Source organism: Petromyzon marinus, chromosome 63 (assembly GCF_048934315.1).
Source record: "Petromyzon marinus isolate PM22_M1 ecotype Great Lakes invasive population chromosome 63, UKy_Petmar_22M1.pri1.0, whole genome shotgun sequence".
In the NCBI taxonomy this organism is placed as follows: Eukaryota; Metazoa; Chordata; class Hyperoartia; order Petromyzontiformes; family Petromyzontidae; genus Petromyzon; species Petromyzon marinus.
This window is the reverse complement of record NC_133729.1, coordinates 3,816,067-3,842,178: the sequence shown is the minus strand read 5'-3', so window position 1 is coordinate 3,842,178 and position 26,112 is coordinate 3,816,067. Positions and strand designations below refer to the sequence as shown.

Genomic DNA, 26,112 nt, shown 5'->3' with positions numbered 1-26,112 from the left:
TACACGACGCGCTACATTTCGCGCAAATCTTCTTTGGTTCTTTCGGTAAAGTCACGTAGAATGAGAATAAAATAATGAATTGATAAAATAACGCAATAATATTCTCACGACGTTTCGGCCACAACACAAGCGGCCTTCATCAGGTGAAGGGACGCTTGTGTTGTGGCCGAAACGTCGTGAGAATTTTATTGTGTTATTTTATTTTATCAATTTATTATTTTATTCTCATTCTACGTGACTTTACAGGAAAGAACCAAAGAAGATGAATCCTTGCAGTCACGAAAGCTTTGAATCGAAATTTCGCGCAAAGTTGAAGATTGAAACGCCGTTGGCGCATTTGAAACTCGCGCAGACAATTCGCTCGGAGGGCGCTGGAGAAGCCCCCCCCCCCCGAGACGAAACGTTCAACGCTTAAGCGGTAGTAGAAGCAGGTTTGTGTGAACAGAATTATCCGTAACGAAGGATATCTTTTTTGTAATTACGGAAAATTTTAATGAATATAAACGTGCCGTTAAACCCGCCACCACCCGACTCAGCCAATTTAGTCAGCGTTTGTCACGTGAACGCAACGTGCTCAGCACGGTTGGCGAAGTAGCGGTGGCGAAATAAATTCAACATACTGTACACACGTAGACTCGCGCAGAGATCCATAGACTCACACAGAGATCCATAGACTCACACAGAGATCCATAGACTTACACAGAGATCCATAGACTCACACAGAGATCCATAGACTTGCGCAGAGACCCGTAGACTCACACAGAGATCCATCGACTCGCGCAGAGATCCATAGACTCGCGCAGAGATCCATAGACTCGCGCAGAGATCCATAGACTCACGCAGAGATCCATAGACTCACACAGATCCACAGACTCACACAGAGATCCATAGACTTACACAGAGACCCATAGACTCACACAGAGATCCATAGAATCACACAAAGACCCATAGATTCACACAGATCCAGACTCACACAGAGATCCACAGACTTACACAGAGATCCATCGACTCGCGCAGAGATCCATAGACTCACACAGAGATCCAAAGACTCGCGCAGAGACCCGTAGACTCACACAGAGATCCATAGACTTACACAGAGATCCACAGACTCACACAGAGATCCATAGACTCACACAGAGACCCATAGACTCACACAGAGACCCATCGACTCACACAGAGACCCATAGACTCACACAGAGACCCATAGACTCACACAGAGATCCAGAGAATCACACAGAGACCCATAGACTCACACAGAGACCCATAGACTCACACAGAGACCCATAGACTCACACAGAGATCCAGAGAATCACACAGAGACCCATAGACTCACACAGAGACCCATAGACTCACACAGAGACCCATAGACTCACACAGAGACCCATAGACTCACACAGAGACCCATAGACTCACACAGAGATCCATAGTTTATTGTCCTTCCCCCCGCAACTTCAATTAGCGCGGTTGGCTACGTAACCGTGGTGACCAGGGGCTGAGCCAGCGACCTTCCGACCTGGGGATGAAGCCAGCGACCTTCTGACCTGCGGGTCAAGCTCTACGGCCACGGTGACCCCCCCCCCTCCACCAACTTCAAGGGGGTGGGGGAGGTGGGGAGGGGGCAGGTCAACAGTCTTCCGCGGTGGGGGGGAGGGGAAGGGTCCTCCGCGTGACGTCCAGCGTCACGACGATCCGTCGTCCGCGAGGGCCAGCAAGGAGCGGACGTTAACCGCAAACTCTGCCCCCTCCGAGGAGGAGGAGGAGGCGCTCCGTGCGAACTGAACCGGGCGAAAACCTTCGCCGGGCGGCTCCGGGACGCAGGGGCAGTGGAGCTGACAGAGGCTGAGCCAGACCCGATCGGGGTCCACGGCCATGACGCTCTGCAGCAGCCTGGTCCACGAGGCGGTGGGGAGAAATAAATTATTAAAAATATAAAGATAAAATAAACGCGCCGCACACGGGCTCAGTCCGTGTGCGGCGGAACGGGTACGACCCACGGCACGACGTAGCCGACATCGTCGTCGTCGTCGCATCATCATCGTTACATCATCATCATCGTCGTCGTCATCGTCATCGTCGTCAACATCGTCGTCGCATCATCATCGTCGTCATCGTCGTCGTCATCGTCGTCGTTACATCATCATCATCATCGTCGTCATCGTCGTCGTCATCGTCGCCGACGCATCGTCGTCGTCGTCATCATCGTCGCATCATCGTTATCGTCGTCATTGTCGTCATCATCGTCGCGTCGTCATCATCGTCGTGTCGTTGTCATCATCATCCTCATCATCATCGTCGTCCTCATCATCATCATCGTCGTGTCGTTGTCATCATCATCCTCATCATCATCGTCGTCCTCATCATCATCATCGTCGTCATCGTCGCATCATCGTTATCATCATCATCGTCGTCGTCAACGTCGTCAACATCGTCGCATCGCTCTCCGCCGCTGATGTCGCCCTGCACGGAAGCCAATGGAGCTGTGAACTTTGGAATCATCGAGAGTGAAAACTAATTTCTTTAGGCCTGCTTCGCTGTGTTTCGTTTGCCGTCCTCCGCCCCCCCCACCCCCAGCACCTCCGATCAGAACGGCTGCCTACGTACGCTGGCGAAAACAGTTCAACGCGCAGACGCCCCAACAGCACCGCTGGCAATGAGAGAGCGCGGGGGCTCACCCCTTAGCTGCCTCCTGCAGCACGATCGGCTGGTGGCAGCTGAGGTAGGGCAAGGCAGCGTTCACCACCGTGTCCAGATCTCCGTTGCCTGAGGTCAAACAAAACAAAACACGCACACACGCACACACGCACGAACACACACACACACACGCACACACACACACACGCACGCACGGATATCCTTCTTTTAGTTTTTTCATCACGTATCGTAATGACGACGCGCGTGTTTTTGGGACGTACGTATTTATATATTTACACACACACACAGAGTCATTGGTGCAAAATGGGAGAACAAAGCAGCCGCCAGTAGCCAGGAACCGGGCGCTGCCAACGACTGCCCCGTGCACTGCGATCCTATTGGTCGGGAGCTTTGGCCAACACCTCCCGCTACGTAGGGTTTCGACGTACACACACACGCACGCACGCGCACGCGCGCTGAACGAGCGTTCACACGTGCGAAAGGAAACCGCTCGGCCACCTTTGCCTCCCCAGTGGCAATGTTTACTGCACACCGCGCCGGGTGCTCTTTTAAGGCCGAGCCGACCTAGGGGAGGCGCAGGGCCGCTTCGGAGGATTGTAACTGACGACGTTGCGGGGGCTTGCGAGCGCGACTCGAACCCCCGGGGTCGCAGCGCTGCGCGCTCACCGCTACACTCCCACCGCTCCCCCACACAAGACTTCATGGGCAAGCGCTGTTAGCGAGCAGCACCTGTGACAACCGGCGCGGGGCACGAGGGGGTGGGTGGCCAGCCACCACGCCCGCACACAGATGCAAAGATAAAGATCCCCACCGTGTAGCCTGTAACAGACTGTTGGGGCGAGTGCTGTTAGCGAGCAGCACCTGTGACGGCCGGCACGGCGCACGAGGGGGTGGGTGGCCAGCCACCACGCCCGGCCGCCTTTGTCTCCGCAGTGGCGATGTTTTACCACACACCGCACCGGGTACTCATTTGAGGCCGAGTCGACCTAAGCGAGGCCCTGGACTGGTTCAGATCATCGTCACCGGTGTTGACCGCGAGCGAGACTCGAACTTGGGTCGCCGAGTTCATAGCGCAGCGCGCTAAGCCGCCACCTCCCCCACCCACAGATGCACACAGACAAAAACACACGCACAAACACAAAAAAATAAAGGCGCACAAACACAAAAAAATAAAAGCACGCGCACACACACGCGCGCGCGCCGTGCGAGCGCTCATGAATAGATGAGCGCACATTAATAATTCATCCTCACACCTTCGCTCTGGCGCCATGCCGTTAGTCACAAAACACACAGGCTGCACACGCACATGCGCGGAATGCACGCACCAACACGCACACACACACAGAAGGCACGCAAAACACACAACAACAAGCGTACACCAACACCAACGACATCAACCGCCGTTCACCACCGAATGACGGTGATGTCACCACGACGCATCGCGCCAGGCCAGGCCCGGCCAGGCCAGGTCAGGCCAGTTCAAGCCAGTTCAGGGCAGTTCAGACCAGTTCAGGCCAGGCCAGGCCAAGCCAGGCCAAGCCAGACCAGGCCAGGCCAGGCCAGGCCAGGTCAGTTCAGTGCAGGCCAGGCCAGGCCAAGCCAGGCCAGGCCAGGCCAGGCCAGTTCAAGCCTGGCCCGGCCAGTTCAGGCCAGGCCAGGCCAAGCCAGGCCAAGCCAGACCAGGCCAAGCCAGGCCAAGCCAGGCCAAGCCAGGCCAGGCCAAGCCAGGCCAGGCCAAGCCAGGCCAGGCCAGGCCAGTTCAGGCCAGGCCAGGCCAGGCCAGACCAAGCCAGGCCAGGCCAGGCCAAGTCAGTGCAGGCCAGGCCAGGTCAGTGCAGGCCAGGCCAGGCCCGATTGCGCTCTGTGGATGCCACCGAGCGACCCGTCACCGCTCTCACCGAGCCGCAGGGCAACGGCCAGAGGCCCCAGGCTGTCGAGGGCGGCCGCCTGCAGGCGGCAGGCGAGCGATCGCGGGTACAGGGGCGGCCCTCGCCGCCGGCCCCCGGCCCCCGCGGCGGCGCTCGCGGCCGCCCTGGCCGCTAGCGAGGCGGCGACGGGGCCCAGCAGCTCGCCGGAGACGCGCCGGCGCAGGAAGTCGCCGCAGACGCGCGACAGCGACACCAGGGTCTGGGTGGTGGTGGGGGGGGATAGGAGACAGAGTTTAATGGGGGTGGTGATGCGGCTCACAGAGACGAGGAGGTCGCGTGTCCGTGCGTGTTGAACGTCTTTCACACCGCCGTACGTAGCCAACCGTGCGGGGGAAAGACAACAGACTATGAGTCTCGGTGTGGTGATTCTATGGGCCTCTGTGTGGTGATTCTATGGGTCTCTGTGTGGTGATTCTATGGGCCTCTGTGTGGTGAGTCTATGGGTCTCTGTGTGGTGATTCTATGGGCCTCTGTGTGGTGAGTCTATGGGTCTCTGTGAAAGTCTATGGGTCTATGCGTGAGTCTATGAGTTTCTGAGTCGTAAGTTCAACCGCCGCACAATAGATGGTGGTGGTGGCATCTACATCTGCAGAACGTGAAGAACCAGTGGCATCTACATCTGCAGAACGTGAAGAACCAGTGGCATCTACATCTGCAGACCGTGAAGAACCAGTGGCATCTACATCTGCAGAACGTGAAGAACCAGTGGCATCTACATCTGCAGAACGTGAAGAACCAGTGGCATCTACATCTGCAGACCGTGAAGAACCAGTGGCATCTACATCTGCAGACCGTGAAGAACCAGTGGCATCTACATCTGCAGAACGTGAAGAACCAGTGGCATCTACATCTGCAGACCGTGAAGAACCAGTGGCATCTACATCTGCAGAACGTGAAGAACCAGTGGCATCTACATCTGCAAAAGGTGAAGAACCAGTGGCATCTACATCTGCAGAACGTGAAGAACCAGTGGCATCTACATCTGCAAAAGGTGAAGAACCAGTGGCATCTACATCTGCAGAACGTGAAGAACCAGTGCCATCTACATCTGCAGGAGATTATACAACTTTCAAAGCCATTTCCCGTGCTTAGTGTACACGTCGTACACCACGTTTGGAATCCACAGAAGTAAAGTTAGACTTACTATCAAATGAACTAACAAACAGACCTCTGGAACCTAACTCGTTCGTAAGTAGAGGAATCCCTGTAGATACATTTTTGCAGTTTTGTAAAGATCAAATGCGAGCTTGGGCAAGACTGTCACGGTGGAGAGATGTTAACTACCTCGCCTGGTATGCAGGAGGTGGTGGGTTCGATCCCGACCCTGACGCCTGCTGCTGCTGTATATTTGGAGTTTGCATGTCTCTCTCTCTCATCATCATAACGGTGGCTAGGAGATGTTAACTACCTCGCCAGGTGTACAGGAGGTCGTGGGTTCGATCCCGACCCTGACGCCTGCTGTATATTTGGAGTTTGCGTGTCTCTCTCTCTCATCATAACGGTGGCTAGGAGATGTTAACTACCTCGCCTGGTGTACAGGAGGTTGTGGGTTCGATCCCGACCCTGACGCCTGCTGCTGCTGCTGTATATTTGGAGTTTGCGTGTCTCTCTCTCTCTCCCCGTGGTCGCGTGGATTTTTTCTCTGGGTCCTTCGTTGTTTCCCTCCACATTTAGAATCAACGTCACTGCTATAAATGTCCCCGTGGTGATGATGATGATGACGAGTCACTTTGTTGGGCTATCATTTGTGATCGCCAGGTCGCTTCTGAAAAAATAAGCAAGCAAGCTCAGTGGGGCCTTATCTGGTAAAATAAAATTAGTAGAATAGTTCGGAAAGAGCCAGCGGAAAACGGCGCTCCAGAGATGGCTCGGCTCGCGTGAGCCAGCGGAAAAATGGGTTCGCGGGTGGCTCACTTTGTGGCGCACCGTCCCACACGTAGGTCCGCTCAGACGCGACGGCACCTTGAATGCGGCGAGGATGACGCGCCACTCGTCGCCGGTGAGCCTCTGGACGAGCGCCGGCCACAGGCGGTGAGCCATGGGGAGGCAGGAATCCTCGCGGGCGGCCAGAACGCCCATACCCAGCCGTACCACCTCCAGCATCTACCCGCACAGGGATGCAAAAGACAAACATCTCCCGTGTAGCCTTAACAGACTGTTGGGGCAAGTGCTGTTAGCGAGCACCTGTGAAGGCCGGCACGGCGCAACCAGAGGGTGGGTGGCCAGCACCACGCCCGGCCGCCTTTGTCTCCCCGGTGGCGATGTTCACTCCGCACCGCACGGGGCACTCATTGCGAGGCCGAGTCGCCCTAGGGGAGGGCCCAGGACCGGTTCAGACAATCGTCACCGGTGTTGGCCGTGAGCGGGAATCGAACTCGGGTCGCCGGGTTCGCAGTGCAGATTCACACCCCCCCCCACAGTCACCCCACACTCCCCCCAGGAGCCACACACAGAGCGAGCGATCGTGCGGGTCGGGTTAAAGAAGCTCCTGGGCCCTGTGTGTGGGCCCCATGTGTGGGCACCCCCTCCTCCTCCCCCAGACACCGCGTCACAGCCACGGGCTAGGCACCTCAACAACCCCGGACGACCCCCCCCCCCCCACCACCCCCACCACCCCCACCATCACCCCCCCCCCCCCCCCAGCGGTGGAACTTTGCGCCCGTCTCACCGTGAGCCGCACGGCGACGTCGCGATGCGACAGGAGGTGCACGCTCCGCTCCAGCAGCGCCCGGCAGAGCTCCAGCTGGGGAGGCAGCGCCGGCTTCTTGTCGTAGCCGGCATCATCCTCCTCCTCCTCCTGCTTCACCTCCTCCTCCTCCTCCTTCAGCTCCTCCTCCTCCTTCTCATCTGTCCCCTCCCCTAACCCTGCCCCCAACTCCGCCCCTAGGCCCGCACACGGAGGGGAGGGGGGACGGGGGGGTCACGACACCGCCGATTAGCAGGCTTGGCTACGTTACGGCGCCAAAGAAATTCAACGTGCGTGCACGAATGAGCGAACGAGCGGGCGAGCGAGTGAGCGAATGAGCGAGCGGGTGAATGAGTCAACGAATGAGTCAATGAATGAGTGAAGGAGTGAGTAACTGAATGAGCGAAGGAGTGAGTAAATGCACGAGGCAATGAGTGAACGAGTGAATGCGTGCGCAAGTTAACCAAGCGCGTTCATGAGCGAGTAAATGAGTGAATGGACGAGTGAGCAAACAGGTGAACGAGCGGGTGAATGAGTGCACAGCTGAGCGGGTGAATGAACGAGGGGGGAACGAGTAGAATGAATGATCGAGCGATCGAGCGAGCGAGCGAGCGAGCGGGCGAACGCGAGAACGAACGAGCGAGCCGACGAATCGCCACGCGGGTACCGGCGTCGCCGCCGCCGCCGCCGTCGCCGTCAACCTCCTCCTCCGGCCCCACGATGCCGGACGCGAGCTGCGTCTGCCGGTGGTGGTCGCGCAGAAACTCCGCCACCGCCTCCGGGGAGCAGGCCGTGCGGCCTTCTTCCCCGCGCGGCCCCGGCGTCCGGGCTCCCGCGCCACCGCTGTCGCCGCTCCTTCTCCGCTCGTTCCCGGAGGCCGTCGTGTCCGGGCCCGGAAACCACTTGTCTGGCCGCGGGAGAAAAACCGAGCCGGAGCGTCGCCGCCGGCCCCGCCGCCGGATTAACTAAGCGATTTTTTTTTTGTATTTTTTGCTTGCCCAGCTAAGGGCCCCCCCACTGAGCTACGCAGCTCTTTGTCAGAAGCGACAAAAGATGGCCCAACAAGGTGGCGGCTCGTCGTCGTCATCGTCGTCCTTGTCGTTGTGCGGAAATTTACAGCAGCGGGCCAAAAAAATAACTCTAAAACGCGCGACGTTCATTCCAAATTGTGGAGGGGAAAAAAAAAACGGAGGAGGGACACGCAAGCTCCACATACAGCAGCAGGCATCAGGGTCGGGATCGAACCCACGACCTCCTGCGCACCAGGCGAGGTAGTTAACATCTCATAGCCACCGTGATGATGATGAGAGAGAGACACGCAAACTCCAAATACACAGCAGGCGTCAGGGTCGCGATCGAACCCACGACCTCCTGCGCACCAGGCGAGGTAGTTAACATCTCATAGCCACCGCAGCATCCTGGGTGCTGCGTGCGGTGGATGCCAACGTGGGGAGAGGCTCACGACGGACGCCACGAGGACCCCCATCCACCACCCTCCGCTGTAGGAGCGACACTCACAGCAGCTTGCAGCAACGAGCGGAGTGCCCGGGGTGGATAAAACGCAGCGACTTGTCACAGTGGGGAGCTGTCGTGGTTGCTGCTGTGTGTCTGCCCTGTGTGTGTTCTGTGTGTGTGCCCTGTGTGTGTGTGTGCCCTGTGTGTGTGTGTGCCCTGTGTGTGTGTGTGTGCCCTGTGTGTGTGTGTGCCCTGTGTGTGTGCCCCGTGTGTGTGTGTGTGCCCTGTGTGTGTGTGCCCTGTGTGTGTGTCCCGTGTGTGTGTGTCCTGTGTGTGTGTGCCCTGTGTGTGTGTCCTGTGTGTGTGTGTGTGTGTTCTGTGTGTGTGTGCGTGCCCTGTGTGTGTGTGTGTGCCCTGTGTGTGTGTGTGTGTGCCCTGTGTGTGCGTGTGTTCTGTGTGTGTGTGTGCCCTGTGTGTGTGTCCTGTGTGTGTGTGTGCCCTGTGTGTGTGCGTGTCCTGTGTGTGTGTTCTGTGTGTGTGTGTGTGCCCTGTGTGTGTGCCCTGTGTGTGTGTGTGCGTGCCCTGTGTGTGCGTGCCCTGTATGTGTGTGTGCGTGCCCTGTGTGTGTGTCTGCCCTGTGTGTGTCTACCCTGTGTGTGTGTGTGTGCCCTGTGTGTGTGTCCTGTGTGTGTGTGCCCTGTGTGTGTGTGCCCTGTGTGTGTGTGCCCTGTGTGTGTGTGTGTGCCCTGTGTGTGTGTGTGTGCCCCGTGTGTGTGCCCTGTGTGTGTGTGTGCCCTGTGTGTGTGTGTGCCCTGTGTGTGTGTGTGCCCTGTGTGTGTGCGTGCCCTGTGTGTGTGTGCCCTGTGTGTGTGCCCTGTGTGTGTGTGCCCTGTGTGTGTGTGCCCTGTGTGTGTGTGTGTGCCCTGTGTGTGTGTGCCCTGTGTGTGTGTGTGCCCTGTGTGTGTGTGCCCTGTGTGTGTGTGCCCTGTGTGTGTGCCCTGTGTGTGTGTGTGCCCTGTGTGTGTGTGCCCTGTGTGTGTGCCCTGTGTGTGTGTGTGCCCTGTGTGTGTGTGTCCTGTGTGTGTGTGTGTGCCCTGTGTGTGTGTGCGTGCCCTGTGTGTGTGTGTCCTGTGTGTGTGTGTGCCCTGTGTGTGTGTGTCCTGTGTGTGTGTGTGTGCCCTGTGTGTGTGTGTGTGCCCTGTGTGTGCGTGCCCTGTGTGTGCGTGCCCTGTGTGTGTGTGCCCTGTGTGTGTGTGTGTGTGCCCTGTGTGTGTGTGCCCTGTGTGTGTGTGTGTGCCCTGTGTGCGTGCCCTGTGTGTGTGTGCGTGCCCTGTGTGTGTGTGTCCTGTGTGTGTGTGTGCCCTGTGTGTGTGTGTCCTGTGTGTGTGTGTGTGCCCTGTGTGTGTGTGTGTGCCCTGTGTGTGCGTGCCCTGTGTGTGCGTGCCCTGTGTGTGTGTGCCCTGTGTGTGTGTGTGTGTGCCCTGTGTGTGTGTGCCCTGTGTGTGTGTGTGTGCCCTGTGTGCGTGCCCTGTGTGTGTGTGTGTGCCCTGTGTGTGTGTGCGTACCCAGGGCGCACGCGAGTGCGTGCAGCGCCGGCGCGGCACTCCTCGCCAGCCTCGCCGGGTGCCGGTCCACCAGGGACAGCAGCTCCTGTGCGGAGCCTGCGGCCTGCAGCACCGCGTCAGGACCCTCCCCGTAGCGCAGCACCGCGGCAAGCACCAGCTGTGGTGGGGGGGGGGGGGCGGGGGGGGGGGGCAGGGGGGGTGCCGTTAGAGTCGCCGCGGTCCCCGGCTCTCGCCGCTGGTGTCGGCCATGGACCCGGGAATCAGGGCGCCACGTTGTCTATGAGATGTTAACTACCTCGCCTGGTATACAGGAGGTTGTGGATTCGCTCCCGACCTTGATGCCTGCTGTATATTTGGAGTCTGTGTGTCTCTCTCTCTCATCATCATCACGTTATCTAGGAGATGTTAACTACCTCACCTGGTGTGCAGGAGGTCGTGGGTTCGCTCCCGACCCTGACGCCTGCTGCTGCTGTATATTTGGAGTTTGTGTGTCTCACTCTCTCTCTCCCCGTGGCAGCGTGGATTTTTCTCGGTGCCCCTCCGGTTTTTCCCTCCACATTTAGAATCAACGTCACCACGCGTTTAAAGTGTTTGGCCACCGCTATAAATGTCCGCGTGACGATCATGACGACGATGATGAAGCCACTTTCGTTGAGCTCTCAATTGCGACAGGCAGGTCGCTTATGAAAGAGAGCTACACAGCTCAGCGGTGCCTTACCTGGGAGAATACAAACTTTTTTAGATTGTGAAATTGTAGTCGTTGGCTCTGCATTTCACCCTTCTCCCACCCAAACAGCATTGAGATGAAAACGAGTTTGTTGATTGTGACAGAGGCAAGGTTTGTATGGTGAACTGCTTTCGAACCGTACGTAGCCGAGTTTCATTTTTCGTATACAAGACGAAGTTCCCCCGTACACACACACACGCGCGCACACACGCACACACGCACACACACACGCACACACGCACACACTCACACACACACTCACACACGCACTCACACACACACACACGCACTCACCGGCGCGCTCTCGCTCTCCCCCAGGTGGCGCAGGGCGATGGTGACGGCGCTCGCCACGTAGTCCGAGTTGTGAGACACGAGGAGGCCGGGCCGTGCGTAGCCACAGGCGCCCGCCACGTGGCGCGTCACGTGGCGGGCCGTGCGGCACACGGGCTGGGTGTCTAAGCCGTCACCTGCGCGCACAAAAACAAAGAGTCCCCGCCCGTGTAGCCTTCCGCGGACTCCGGGGGCGAGTGCCGTTCGCGAGCAGCGCCTCCGAGGGGCGGCGCGGCACCACGCCCGGCCGCCTTTGTCTCCCAGAGTGGCGGCGTTTACTACGCACCGCTGATTACAATCACCATGACTACGCTGCTGATGATGATGATGATAATGATGCTGTCGACGACGATGTCGACGACGATGATGATGATGATGTCACCGATGACGATGTCGATGATGTCACCGATGATGTCACCGATGATGATGATGATGTCGACGAATCCTTTCCTCCTCGCTCCTGGCCCCCTGCCGCACTGGAACAAACTGCCCCCCGCCGGCACGTCCACCGCACGCACGTCTTTCACTCTCAAGCCTCCCCCTCACACCACCACCCCCCCCCCGCCCCCCGTCGCCAACTCCATGGACCCCTCTCTTCCCAACGTCGCCACCCAACGTCGCCCGCCGCGCCCCGAGTCGTCGCTCCTTGCACGCGGCACCGCAGTCACCGCCACCCGCTAACCGCAACCCGCTAACCACCACCCGCTGACCGTCCACCTGCTAACCGCAACCCGCTAACCGCAACCCGCTGACCGTCCACCCGCTAACCGCAACCCGCTGACCGTCCACCCGCTAACCGCAACCCGCTGACCGTCCACCCGCTAACCGCAACCCGCTGACCGTCCACCTGCTAACCGCCACCCGCTGACCGCAACGCGTCAATCGGCACCGGTACCCCGGCCCGTCCTCGCGGCGGCGGCGGCGGCGGATTGCGAAGAGCCGTCGGAGAAAGACGTGCAGCTGTCGCGGCGCGCGGCGCTTCCGGATGCGCCACCTCTGCGGCCGTCTGGAACGCTCTCCCTTCCCGATATGAGGAAGCCACGGGGAGCTTTGGCACTTTTAAATCATCATCATCATCATCCAGATTGACGCCCACTGATTGATGTAGAACTGCTTTGTCGTGTGATTAGTTTGTTGTCCTTCCCCCGCGCACGGTTGGCTACGCACGTACATAGACTCACACAGAGATCCACAGACTCACACAGGGACCCACAGACTCACACACAGAGACCCACAGACTCACACGCAGAGACCCATAGACTCACACAGAGACCCACAGACTCACACAGAGACCCAAAGACTCACACAGAGACCCACAGACTCACACAGAGATCCACAGACTCACACAGAGACCCACAGACTCACACGGAGACCCACAGACTCACACAGAGACCCAAAGACTCACACAGAGACCCATATACTCACACAGAGACCCACAGACTCACACAGAGACCCACAGACTTACACAGAGATCCACAGACTCACACAGAGATCCACAGACTCACACAGGGACCCACAGACTCACACAGAGACCCGTAGACTCACATAGAGACCCAAAGACTCACACAGAGACCCACAGACTCACACACAGAGACCCACAGACTCACACACAGAGACCCATAGACTCACACAGAGATCCACAGACTCACACGGAGACCCACAGACTCACACAGGGACCCACAGACTCACACAGAGACCCGTAGACTCACACAGAGACCCAAAGACTCACACAGAGACCCACAGACTCACACAGAGACCCGTAGACTCACACAGAGACCCATAGACTCACACGCAGAGACCCACAGACTCACACAGATACACATAGACTCACACAGAGATCCACAGACTCACACAGAGACCCACAGACTCACACAGAGACCCGTAGACTCACATAGAGACCCAAAGACTCACACAGAGACCCGTAGACTCACATAGAGACCCAAAGACTCACACAGAGACCCACAGACTCACACACAGAGACCCACAGACTCACACACAGAGACCCACAGACTCACACAGAGATTCACAGACTCACACGGAGACCCGTAGACTCACATAGAGACCCAAAGACTCACACAGAGACCCGTAGACTCACACAGAGACCCGTAGACTCACAGAGACCTGTAGACTCACACAGAGACCCACAGACTCACACGGAGACCCACAGACTCACACAGAGACCCGTAGACTCACAGAGACCTGTAGACTCACACAGAGACCCACAGACTCACGCAGAGACCCACAGACTCACACAGAGACCCATAGACTCACACAGGGACCCACAGACTCACACAGAGACCCACAGACTCACACACAGAGACCCATAGACTCACACAGAGACCCACAGACTCACACACAGAGACCCACAGACTCACACACAGAGACCCACAGACTCACACAGAGACCCACAGACTCACATAGAGACCCACAGACTCACACAGAGACCCACAGACTCACACAGAGACCCACAGACTTACACAGAGACCCACAGACTCACACACAGAGACCCACAGACTCACACACAGAGACCCACAGACTCACACAGAGACCCACAGACTCACACACAGAGACCCACAGACTCACACACAGAGACCCACAGACTCACACACAGAGACCCACAGACTCACACAGAGACCCACAGACTCACACACAGAGACCCACAGACTCACACACAGAGACCCACAGACTCACACAGAGACTCACAGACTCACACACAGAGACCCACAGACTCGCACACAGAGACCCACAGACTCACACACAGAGACCCACAGACTCACACACAGAGACCCACAGACTCACACACAGAGACCCACAGACTCACACAGAGACCCACAGACTCACACAGAGACCCAGACTCACACAGAGACTCAACAGACTCACACACAGAGACCCACAGACTCACACACAGAGACCCACAGACTCACACACAGAGACCCACAGACTCACACACAGAGACCCACAGACTCACACACAGAGACCCACAGCCTCACACTCAGAGACCCACAGACTCACACAGAGACCCACAGACTCACACAGAGACCCAGAGACTCACACAGAGACCCATAGACTCCCAGATACCCATAGACTCACACAGATACCCATAGACTCACAGATACCCATTGACTCACACAGAGACCCATAGACTCACACAGAGACCCACAAACTCACACAGATACCCACAGACTCACACAAAGACCCATAGACTCACACACAGAGACCCACAGACTCAGAGACCCGTAGACTCACACAGAGACCCATAGACTCACACACAGAGACCCACAGACTCACACAGAGACCCACAGACTCACACAGAGACCCACAGACTCACACAGAGACCCACAGAGACCCACAGACTCACACAGAGACCCACAGACTCACACAGAGACCCAAAGACTCACACAGAGACCCACAGAGACCCACAGACTCACACAGAGACCCACAGAGACCCACAGACTCACACAGAGACCCATAGTTTTGTTGACCTTCCCCCCGCAGCGCCGATGAGCACGGTTGGCTACGCGCGGCGCGAGAGAAGCTCACCGCGCACGCATGAACACCAAGAGTGATGGAGCAGACAAGACACCCCCCTCCTCACCTCCCACCTTCTCCAGCACGGGGTACAGTGCGACTGCCAGCATGGGCCTGAAGTTGTGGCCAAGGACACCGGAAAAACCCGCAATGCCCTCGAGCTGCACGCACAGCTGCCACACGTTGCCGTTGAACGCCTCCACCGTGCATTCTGCGCAAAGAAACGAAGACAAAGATTTTGATTTAAAGCTTTGGTGACTGCAGGGATTCACATTCTTGGTTCTTTCGGTAAAGTCACCACGTAGAAGGGAAACAATAAAATAATAAATATATAAAAACAATAAAATTCTCACGACGTTTCGACTGCAACACAAGAAGCAATCATCATCGGGTGAGAACATTTTCTTGCTGTGGTTTTCTCCACCTGATGATGACAGCTTTGTGTCGGGCGCCTGGCCCGACACAAAGCTGCCGGGCCAAGCGCCGTTGCGGAGCACCAAGAAAGATCAGCATGGCCCGCAAAGCGTCTCTGAGTGAGTGTGGGTGGAGCGTCTCTGAGTGAGTGTGGGTGGAGCGTCTCTGAGTGAGTGTGGGTGGAGCGTCTCTGAGTGTGGGTGGAGCGTCTCTGAGTGAGTGTGGGTGGAGCATCTCTGAGCAAGTGTGGGTGGAGCGTCTCTGTGTGAGTGTGGGTGGAGCATCTCTGAGCGAGTGTTGGTGGAGCGTCTCTGAGTGAGTGTGGGTGGAGCACCTCTGAGCGAGTGTGGGTGGAGCGTCTCTGAGTGAGTATGGGTGGAGCGTCTCTGAGTGAGTGTGGGTGGAGCGTCTCTGAGTGAGTGTGGGTGGAGCGTCTCTGAGTGTGGGTAGAGCGTCTTTGAGTGTGGGTGGAGCGTCTCTGTGTGAGTGAGTGTGGGTAGAGCGTCTCTGAGTGAGTGTGGGTGGAGCGTCTCTGTGTGAGTGTGGGTGGAGCGTCTCTGTGTGAGCGAGTGTGGGTGGAGTGCCTCTGAGCGAGTGTGGGTGAAGCGTCTCTGAGTGAGTGTGGGTGGAGCATCTCTGAGTGAGTGTGGGTGGAGCGTCTCTGAGTGAGTGTGGGTGGAGCGTCTCTGAGTGAGTGTGGGTGGAGTGTCTCTGAGTGAGTGTGGGTGGAGCGTCTCTGAGTGAGTGAGTGAGTGTGGGTGGAGCGTCTCTGAGTGAGTGTGGGTGGAGCGTCTCTGAGTGAGTGTGGGTGGAGTGTCTCTGAGTGAATGGAGCGTCTCTGAGTGAGTGTGGGTGGAGTGTCTCTGAGTGAGTGTGGGTGGAGTGTCTCTGAGTGAATGGAGCGTCTCTGAGTGAGTGTGGGTGGAGCGTCTCTGAGTGAGTGTGGGTGGAGCGTCTCTGTGTGAGTGAGTGTGGGTGGAGCGTCTCTGTGTGAGTGAGTGTGGGTGGAGCGTCTCTGAGTGAGTGTGGGTGGAGCGTCTCTGAGTGAGTGTGGGTGGAGCGTCTCTGAGTGTGGGTGGAGCGTCTCTGAGTGAGTGTGGGTGGAGCATCTCTGAGCAAGTGTGGGTGGAGCGTCTCTGTGTGAGTGTGGGTGGAGCATCTCTGAACGAGTGTTGGTGGAGCGTCTCTGAGTGAGTGTGGGTGGAGCACCTCTGAGCGAGTGTGGGTGGAGCATCTCTGAGTGAGTGTGGGTGGAGCGTCTCTGATTGAGTGTGGGTCGAGCGTCTCTGTGTGAGTGAGTGTGGGTGGAGCGTCTCTGTGTGAGTGAGTGTGGGTGGAGCGTCTCTGAGTGAGTGTGGGTGGAGCGTCTCTGAGTGAGTGTGGGTGGAGCGTCTCTGAGTGAGTGTGGGTGGAGCGTCTCTGAGTGTGGGTAGAGCGTCTTTGAGTGTGGGTGGAGCGTCTCTGTGTGAGTGAGTGTGGGTGGAGCGTCTCTGAGTGAGTGTGGGTGGAGCGTCTCTGTGTGAGTGTGGGTGGAGCGTCTCTGTGTGAGCGAGTGTGGGTGGAGTGCCTCTGAGCGAGTGTGGGTGGAGCGTCTCTGAGTGAGTGTGGGTGGAGCATCTCTGAGTGAGTGTGGGTGGAGCGTCTCTGAGTGAGTGTGGGTGGAGCGTCTCTGAGTGAGTGTGGGTGGAGCGTCTCTGAGTGAGTGTGGGTGGAGCGTTTCTGAGTGAGTGTGGGTGGAGCGTCTCTGAGTGAGTGTGGGTGGAGCGTCTCTGAGTGAGTGTGGGTGGAGCGTCTCTGTGTGAGTGTGGTTGGAGCGTCTCTGTGTGAGTGAGTGTGGGTGGAGCGTCTCTGAGTGAGTGTGGGTAGAGCGTCTGAGTGAGTGTGGGTGGAGCGTCTCTGAGTGTGGGTGGAGCGTCTCTGAGTGAGTGTGGGTGGAGCATCTCTGAGCGAGTGTGGGTGTAGCGTCTCTGAGCGAGTGTGGGTGGAGCGTCTCTGAGTGAGTGTGGGTGGAGCGTCTCTGAGTGAGTGTGGGTGGAGCATCTCTGAGTGAGTGTGGTTGGAGCGTCTCTGTGTGAGTGAGTGTGGGTGGAGCGTCTCTGTGTGAGTGTGGGTGGAGCGTCTCTGAGTGTGGGTAGAGCGTCTTTGAGTGTGGGTGGAGCGTCTCTGTGTGAGTGAGTGTGGGTGGAGCGTCTCTGAGTGAGTGTGGGTGGAGCGTCTCTGTGTGAGTGTGGGTGGAGCGTCTCTGTGTGAGCGAGTGTGGGTGGAGTGCCTCTGAGCGAGTGTGGGTGGAGCGTCTCTGAGTGAGTGTGGGTGGAGCATCTCTGAGTGAGTGTGGGTGGAGCGTCTCTGAGTGATTGTGGGTGGAGCGTCTCTGAGTGAGTGTGGGTGGAGCGTCTCTGAGTGAGTGTGGGTGGAGCGTTTCTGAGTGAGTGTGGGTGGAGCGTCTCTGTGTGAGTGTGGTTGGAGCGTCTCTGTGTGAGTGAGTGTGGGTGGAGCGTCTCTGAGTGAGTGTGGGTAGAGCGTCTGAGTGAGTGTGGGTGGAGCGTCTCTGAGTGTGGGTGGAGCGTCTCTGAGTGAGTGTGGGTGGAGCATCTCTGAGCGAGTGTGGGTGGAGCGTCTCTGAGTGAGTGTGGGTGGAGCATCTCTGTGTGAGCGAGTGTGGGTGGAGCGTCTCTGAGTGAGTGTGGTTGGAGCGTCTCTGTGTGAGTGAGTGTGGGTGGAGCGTCTCTGTGTGAGTGAGTGTGGGTGAAGTGTCTCTGAGTGTGGGTGGAGCGTCTCTGAGTGAGTGTGGGTGGGTGGAGCGTCTCTGTGTGAGCGAGTGTGGGTGGAGCGTCTCTGTGTGAGTGTGGGTGGAGTGTCTCTGTGTGAGTGAGTGTGGGTGGAGTGTCTCTGAGTGTGGGTGGAGCGTCTCTGAGCGAGTGTGGGTGGAGCGTCTCTGTGTGAGTGTGGGTAGAGCGTCTCTGAGTGTGGGTGGAGCGTCTCTGTGTGAGCGAGTGTGGGTGGAGCGTCTCTGTGTGAGTGAGTGTGGGTGGAGCGTCTCTGTGTGAGCGAGTGTGGGTGGAGCGTCTCTGTGTGAGTGTGGGTAGAGCGTCTCTGAGTGTGGTTGGAGCGTCTCTGTGTGAGTGAGTGTGGGTGGAGTGTCTCTGAGTGTGGTTGGAGCGTCTCTGTGTGAGCGAGTGTGGGTGGAGCGTCTCTGAGCGAGTGTGGGTGGAGCGTCTCTGAGTGAGTGTGGGTGGAGTGTCTCTGAGTGTGGGTGGAGCGTCTCTGTGTGAGCGAGTGTGGGTGGAGCATCTCTCGCTCACCGCTCTCCACCGGCGGGGCGAGTGGCACGACGAGTGACGTAGCTCCGGTGCCGGCGTCTCCCGGCACAGCGGGGCTGCCCAGCCGCGCGGTTGGCAAGCGCCAGTTCGCTGGCGAGATGTACTCCTCCACCACGGCTCGCGCCAGCCAGAACAGCTCCTCCTGGCTGTACCGCGACCGCCAATCGCCTGCGCCGCGTGGCAAAGAACGAGGATCCTGAGTTGGGGTCCTGGGCACGCGTGTGGACATGCCCCCCCCCCCCCCACGGGGTGATGCACTGCTCGCTGCGACAGCCCCCCGAATGGAGACCGGCGATAGCCGCGCGCGACGGGTCCCGGGAGAAAGCCAAGTCAACGGTCACGGAGTTGAGTTCCTTCCCGTCTCGAGCCCTGGGGCCAGTCGTGGAAATTCCACGTGCCTATGGCGGGGGATAGGTCCCGCCACTGGAACAAGCCGCTGCTGACTCCCCTACAAGGTAGTACAGGGACTCCTCGACTTATGAACAAGTAAGGTCTGTTCGTAAGTCGATTTACTCCTTCAGGTTCCAAACACGTTGTCCGGCGTGTACACTAAACACAGGGGAGTGGCTTTTATAAGTGGCACAATCTCCTGTAGATGTAGATGCCACTGGTTCTTCACCTTTTGCAGATGTAGATGCCACTGGTTCTTCACGTTCTGCAGATGTAGATGCCACTGGTTCTTCACCTTTTGCAGATGTAGATGCCACTGGTTCTTCACGTTCTGCAGATGTAGATGCCACTGGTTCTTCACGTTCTGCAGATGTAGATGCCACTGGTTCTTCACGTTCTGCAGATGTAGATGCCACTGGTTCTTCATGGTCTGCAGATGTAGATGCCACTGGTTCTTCACGTTCTGCAGATGTAGATGCTACTGGTTCTTCACGTTCTGCAGATGTAGATGCCACTGGTTCTTCACGTTCTGCAGATGTAGATGCCACTGGTTCTTCACGTTCTGCAGATGTGGATGCCACTGGCTCTTCACGTTCTACAGATGTAGATGCCACTGGTTCTTCACTCTCTACAGATGTAGATGCCACTGGTTCTTCACGTTCTGCAGATGTAGATGCCACTGGTTCTTCACGTTCTGCAGATGTAGATGCCACTGGTTCTTCACTCTCTACAGATGTAGATGCCACTGGTTCTTCACGATCTGCAGATGTAGATGCCACTGGTTCTTCACTCTCTACAGATGTGGATGGCACTGGTTCTTCACTCTCTACAGATGTAGATGCCACTGGTTCTTCACTCTCTACAGATGTAGATGCCACTGGTTCTTTACGTTCTGTAGATGCCACTGGTTCTTCACTGTCTACAGATGTAGATGCCACTGGTTCTTCACGTTCTGCAGATGTAGATCGTTCTTCACGTTCTGCTGATGTAGATGCCACTGGTTCTTCACTCTCTACAGATGTAGATGCCACAACCTATCTATTGTGCGATGGTTGAACTTACGACTCTCGGTCCGAACGGGCAACTGGACATACGGACGGGTTTGTTCGTATCTCTGAAAGTTTGTAAGTCGAACGTTCTGAAGTAGAGGAGTCCCCGACCCAGAGAGATGAAGGGCCGCTGCCAACCCCTGATCGGGATTTAAACCCACGGAGCTAAAACCTGGACTTCGACCGTGCTGTCGGTCGCTAGACGCTGCTGCTTTTGGGGGCCTTTGCTGCTTGTGCTCAGCAACCGTGACGTTTAAACAACAGCAACAACAATAATAATAATACAAAAACGCAAAAAATTCTCACCGGGCGCCTCTTCCGATGGGGCGGTCGGCAGGGACCGAGCGCTGGAATACGCCCAGGGGTCCAACCCACGCCCGGCGGCTCCCACGATCACTTCGTTGAGAATCATGGCAGCCGGGGCCCTGGAGGGGAGAGAGACAACGCTGCCCACACGGTCCAGAGAACAACCCTCGGCCTCAAGACGCACCGTGAGTGCCGCCGTTACGACGTGGAACGCGCACCGCCATAACGAACGGGCGCCGTTACGACGACGTGGATCGCGCGCGCCCCGTTATAACTCGGGCACCTCAACGCCCATGGGAAGGGAGTTTCGAAACATTCGTGCCATGATCCACTAACCCTCGCTGCTCAGCTATAATAATCAGACAGTACGTCCCGTTTGACACACGGGCTTGTGGGAGTGCAACGTTAACTGCAGCATCGGTTCAAAACAAGCAACACTCTGGGCTGGTTTCGACATACAGCGTCTCATCGGCACCGTCAGGCTCACTTGAAGTCAGAATTTGTATTTATACCGGAGGAGGAGTCCAATGAGCCCTGAAGCTATTTTTTCACAGATGTCCAGCAGGGGCACGTGGTCAGTAAGCTACGACAACAAATAGCACAAAAAAGCACGATAGGGGTGCGAAGTATCGGAGAGGTGAACCAATCGCTTAAAAAATAAATTAACAGGAATAAAACGAATGCCGGTTAACTGCTCGATGCTCATAGGCAAGGGCTCTCTCCACAAGACTTTAGAAGTTGCTCTGTGGCATCCACTTCTGTGGGGCGGTGGGGGGAGGCAGTTACACTGCTCTGTGAGACATCCAAACGGTTTGTCTTCTGACGTGAGCCCGTGTTACCTTTGGCGGCTCAGCGTTCCGCACGCGGCAGTCCGTTGTGAACGTGGGACCCTCCGCTGTGGCCGGGACCCACCGTTGTAGCCGGGACTCACCGATAAAGCCTGGACACACCGCTGTGAACAGGAGGACTCACCGTTGTAGCCGGGACTCTCGGTACATCTCTAGGAACGTGTCGACGAGGAGGTAGAGGTCGCCGAAGAACCCGAGCGTGCGGCAAATCTGCTGCAGCGTGGCGTGCACTCTCTCGTCCGAGAAGCCGCTGAAGCGCTTCCTCCGCCCGCCGGGGATTGGCCAGTCCGAGGGGGCAGAGCCGGCGTGCGGCCAATGGGCTTGCCCGCCTGCGGCGCCGCCCCCTCTCGCCGCAAAATGGCCACCGCCGCCGCCCCCTTGGTCCGCTTCCCCCGCCGGTGGCGTCTCCAGAGAGGCAATGGCGGCGGCTCCATCGTCGCCTCCTCCTCCTCGTCCTTCCTCCTCCTCCACTTCCCCCTCCTCCACGACGACCTGCTGGCTCGTGTCGGGCGCGAGGAGCCGCACGAGAGCCCGGGCGAGGCGGGAGAGGTGCGGCGCCGAGCGCAGCAGGGCCGAGACGCGCGGCCCCAGCAGGCGCAGGTAGCCCAGCAGGCGCGAGAGCGTGGCGAGCTTGCGGTCGTCGGCGGCGGACCGGGCGAGGCGAGGGAGCGAGGAGCAGAGGGAGAAGGCGCGCTCCAGCGCCGATTCCTCCACGGCCCGGTCGTCGCCGGGCGTCGTGCCGACGAGCGAGCGGCGGCGCCGGAGGACGGAGAAGCTGGCAGCTCGGACCTGGGGGGGGCGCCGCGTTGGGATTGGGGCGATGGGAGCGGCCGGGCGGAGCGGGCAAATAGATGGACGGACGGACAATAAACGGATGGACAAACACAAATACAGAACAGATAGAGGGATGGATGGATGGATGAATTTTTTTAATCTCCAAAAGTCGTTTTCTACGATCTCATGCCCCGAGATGAAATAATTCGCAATGCTGCAGCTAGTAGTAGTGCACTGCACTCAATAATATGGCCCCTGAAAAATGATCAAAACTATGTCGTTGCAATATATGTTAATAATTCACGTTAACATTGAAAACTCATTTCTTTAGAACCGCTTTGTGTTTTAGTTTGTTGTCCTTCCCCCACCGCGGGAACCTCCGATTAGCGCGGTTGGCATCCATCATCATCCATCATCATCCATCATCCTCCGTCAACATCCTCCATCATCATCATCATCCAACAACATCATCATCATCATCCAACAACATCATCATCCTCCATCAACATCATCATCCTCTATCAACATCATCATCCTCCATCAACATCATCATCCAACATCATCATCATCCTCCATCAACATCATCCTCCATCAACATCATCCTCCATCATCATCCTCCATCAACATCATCATCCAACAACATCATCATCCTCCATCAACATCATCATACTCCATCAACATCATCCTCTATCAACATCATCATCCAACATCATCATCATCCTCCATCATCATCATCCTCCATCAACATCATCCTCCATCAACATCATCATCCTCCATCATCATCCTCCATCATCATCCTCCATCATCATCCTCTATCAACATCATCATCATCCTCCATCAACATCATCCTCCATCAACATCATCATCCTCCATCATCATCCTCCATCAACATCATCATCCAACAACATCATCATCATCATCCCCCATCAACATCATCATCCTCCATCAACATCATCATCCTCCATCAACATCATCATCATCATCATCCAACAACACCATCATCATCATCATCACCATCGTCTCACCCTCTGGTCCTCGTCGCACGACAGCCCCACCACGACGTCCAACATCGTCGCCACGGCTTCGGCGCCCAGCACGCGGCGGCAGCGCCGCAGCACGCGCCCGGCCAGCGCCGCTGCCTCGACCCGCACGCGCCAGCTGCGGTGCCCCGCCGCCACGGGCCCCAGCCGCCGCAGCAGCGGCGCCAGCCTCTCGCCCGTCTCCCGGGCCCAGTCGGGGGTCCTCCGCACGAGCAGCGAGGGGGCCCCTCCCTCGTCGCCCCGCGCCGGGGCCGCCGCCGGGTCCGGGGCCGCCGCCGGGTCCGGTTCGCGGGGGTCGGGGGTCAGGACGTCGTCCGGCGCGGCGCGGGCGACGGCGTGGGCCAGGAGGCGCGTCGCCAACGCCGCGACGGCGCCGGGCTGCGTGGCGGCGCGGCCGCCGCACGTCGTGACGATGCGGCACAGCGCCGTGGCCGTGCCCGGCAGGAAGGAGGCGAGGGAGTCGAAGGCTTCGCGCGTCGCGATCGCGTTTCCATCCTCCTCGTCCTCATCCTCCTCTTCCTCCCCCACCTCCTCCACCTCGCCGCCGACCGCGAGCCGCGGCCGCGGCGGCCCGGCGGCGGCACGGCACGGCAGGAGCCAGAGGGCGGCGAGGCACTCGAGCGCCCGCAGCCTCAGCGCTCGCTCCCCCTCCCCCTCGGCCACCGCCAACAGCGTGGCCACGGCGTGGCCCAGCCGCGGGAGCGTCGCCCCCGTCCGGCGCGGCCGGGCGCCGTGGAGGGCGGCCGCGGCGGCGGGCTCGGCGGGGCGGAGCAGCGCGGCGAGCGCCGTCAACGCCGCCAGCTTCACCTCCTCGGAGGGGGGGGAGCCGCCGCCGCCGCCGCCGCCGCCGTCGCACAGCGCGCACAGCTCCGTGAGGAGCTCGCCCAGCAGACGCCCGTCCGAGACGGGGGCCCGCGACAGGACGGCCGCGATGCACTCGGCCGCGGCCACGCGCAGGAGCTCCAGCGCCGCGTTCAGCGCCGCCGTCGGCAACGCCGGCGGACCCCGGCCGCCGCCGCCGGCGCCGTCGGCGCCGTCCCGGGCGCCGCGCTGGGCCGCGTCGGCTCGCCGGAGGGCGTGGCGCGGGGGGAAGAGCACGTAGTCCCGCAGGCGGAGCAGGTGCGGGTCGGGCACGGAGCGGAGCGCGCCGGCGAGGGCGCGCAGGGAGTCGCGCGACGGGGAGCGAGTCACGGCCACGCAGAGCGGGCGCAGCGCCGCGAACGACGGGCCCGGGGAGGATACGTCGGCGTCGGCGTCGGAGGAGGAGGTGGTGGAGGAGGAGGTGGAGGGATCGACGGCGTTGATGCCGCCCGCGGCGGTGAAGTCGCCCATTGCGCCAGGCGAGGCGAGCATCTGTCAACGCACGGGGGGGGGGGGAGCGGGGGTTGTGTATTCGTCAGGCTCAGTTGCATGCTTGTTAAGGTGCGCGTGTCAGTGTAGTACGCGCGCGCGTGCGTGTGTGTATACGCCGAATGGGGGAGCGGTGGTGCAGCGGTTAGCGCGCTGCGCTAAGAACCCCGCAACCCGGGCTCCCTGCCCGCTCACGCTCGACAGCGGTGACGATAATTATCTGAACCGACCCTAGGTCGACTCGGCCTCAAATGAGTACACGGCACGGCGTGTCATTGGGGAGACAAAGGCGGCCGGGCGTGGTGCTGGCCACCCACGCCCTCGTGTTTCGTTCCGGCCTTCATAGGTGCTCGCTAACGGCACTTGCCCCAGCAGTCTGTTTATGCTATGCAGGGGGATCTTTGTCTTTGTGTGTGCGCGCGCGCGTGTTTCATTTTCAAAGGAGAGCGCACCTAGCCTGGCGCAGGCAATGCGGTCACGTCATCTTTACTTAATGGCGACCCGCGTACGCACGTGTATACACACGCGTGCACGTGTATACACACACACGTGTATATACACACACGCACGTGTATATACACACACGCACGTGTGTATACACACACGCACGTGTGTATACACACACGCACGTGTGTATACACACACGCACGTGTGTATACACACACGCACGTGTGTATACACACACACACGTGTGTATACACACACACACGTGTGTATACACACACACACGTGTGTATACACACACACACGTGTATACACGCCACGTATCTACCGTATACACACACGTGTATACACACGCACGTGTATACACACGTGTATATACACACCACGTTTCTACCGTATACACACACAGTACCTAATTGCAGATATACACAAGTGATGCCCCCGAATAGCCTCAAAAACATTTTTTGGGGCAGGTGCTGTTGGCGAATAGCACGGTTTTTTGGTCCACGTGCGGTGCGAAAGAAGTTCACCATACATACGGTGCATTAGAGCGAGCACGACATACGATGGGGTGCTTGGCCAGCGTCACGCCCGGCCGCCTTTGTCTTCCCAGGAGGGATATTTACTACACACCGAAGACAAAGATTGCCCGTGTAGCCTGAACAGACTGCAGGGGCAAGTGCTGTTAGCGAGCAGCGCCTATGAAGGCCGGCACGCCACACGAGGGGGTGGGTGGCCAGCACCAGGCAGGGCCGCCTTTGTCTCTCCGAGTGGTGATGTTCAAACACTCGTTTTCAGGCCTAGTCGACCTAGGGGGGCGGCCCGGGACAACGGCTTACAACGCAACGCTACACCGAGACGCAGTTTGTCACTTACATTCGCCGCAAGTATTCCAACGTCAAAGCTTAACGGCGGTAGCTCACGCCAACGATTTTTTTTAAATTAAAAGATAAACGTTTCGTTACGCAGCCCGGCAGGCAACTCCAGCACGCACGCACGCGCGCGCGTGCGCGGTGGCCATTGGCACCGCCTCTTTTGTGACGTCACGTCCAATCGGCTCACTCGATCGACGAATTTTTCTTTAAACGGCAACAAAAAATATTACTTTCAAAACAAACAAACAAACAGAAACCCCGTCAGGAAATTACGAAGCGCTTCGGCGAAATTCGTTATTTATTATTTCGTTGACATTTTTTTATTTAATCGCGGTAACGAGAGAGGGAGAGAGGGGGGGGGAAACCGCTTCCGGTTGCAACAAAACGCGATCTGATTGGCCAATCTTGAAAGACTGTAGGGTTGGGGGGTA

General features: G+C 58.1%; 1 protein-coding gene across 1 annotated transcript; it reads right to left on the bottom strand.

Moving 5' to 3' along the window:
• Positions 1–1,406: 1,406 nt before the first annotated feature.
• TTI1 (TELO2 interacting protein 1) lies at positions 1,407–25,852 on the bottom strand. The gene is made up of 14 exons (XM_076053988.1): positions 25,683–25,852; positions 22,998–24,365; positions 21,323–21,987; positions 20,351–20,469; positions 18,588–18,773; positions 14,939–15,082; positions 11,308–11,480; positions 10,287–10,443; positions 7,934–8,173; positions 7,249–7,463; positions 6,543–6,683; positions 4,551–4,779; positions 2,673–2,760; positions 1,407–1,887 (listed from the first exon to the last, which is right to left on the bottom strand). The coding sequence occupies exons 2-14, from the start codon at positions 24,363–24,365 to the stop codon at positions 1,680–1,682; spliced, it is 3,933 nt and encodes a 1,310-aa protein (XP_075910103.1). The 5' UTR covers positions 25,683–25,852; the 3' UTR covers positions 1,407–1,679.
• Positions 25,853–26,112: the final 260 nt, after the last annotated feature.

Coding starts and splice junctions, on each gene's coding strand:
- TTI1 (XM_076053988.1), bottom strand. CDS start 24,365: ATGCTCGCCTCGCCTGGCGCAATGGGCGACTTCACCGCCGCGGGCGGC. Junction 11,481..14,938: donor CGTGCTGGAGAAGGTGGGAG/GTGAGGAGGGGG, acceptor TTGTGCGCGCAG/GTGACGGCTTAGACACCCAG. Junction 1,888..2,672: donor CTGCAGGAGGCAGCTAAGGG/GTGAGCCCCCGC, acceptor CTCGTGGACCAG/GCTGCTGCAGAGCGTCATGG.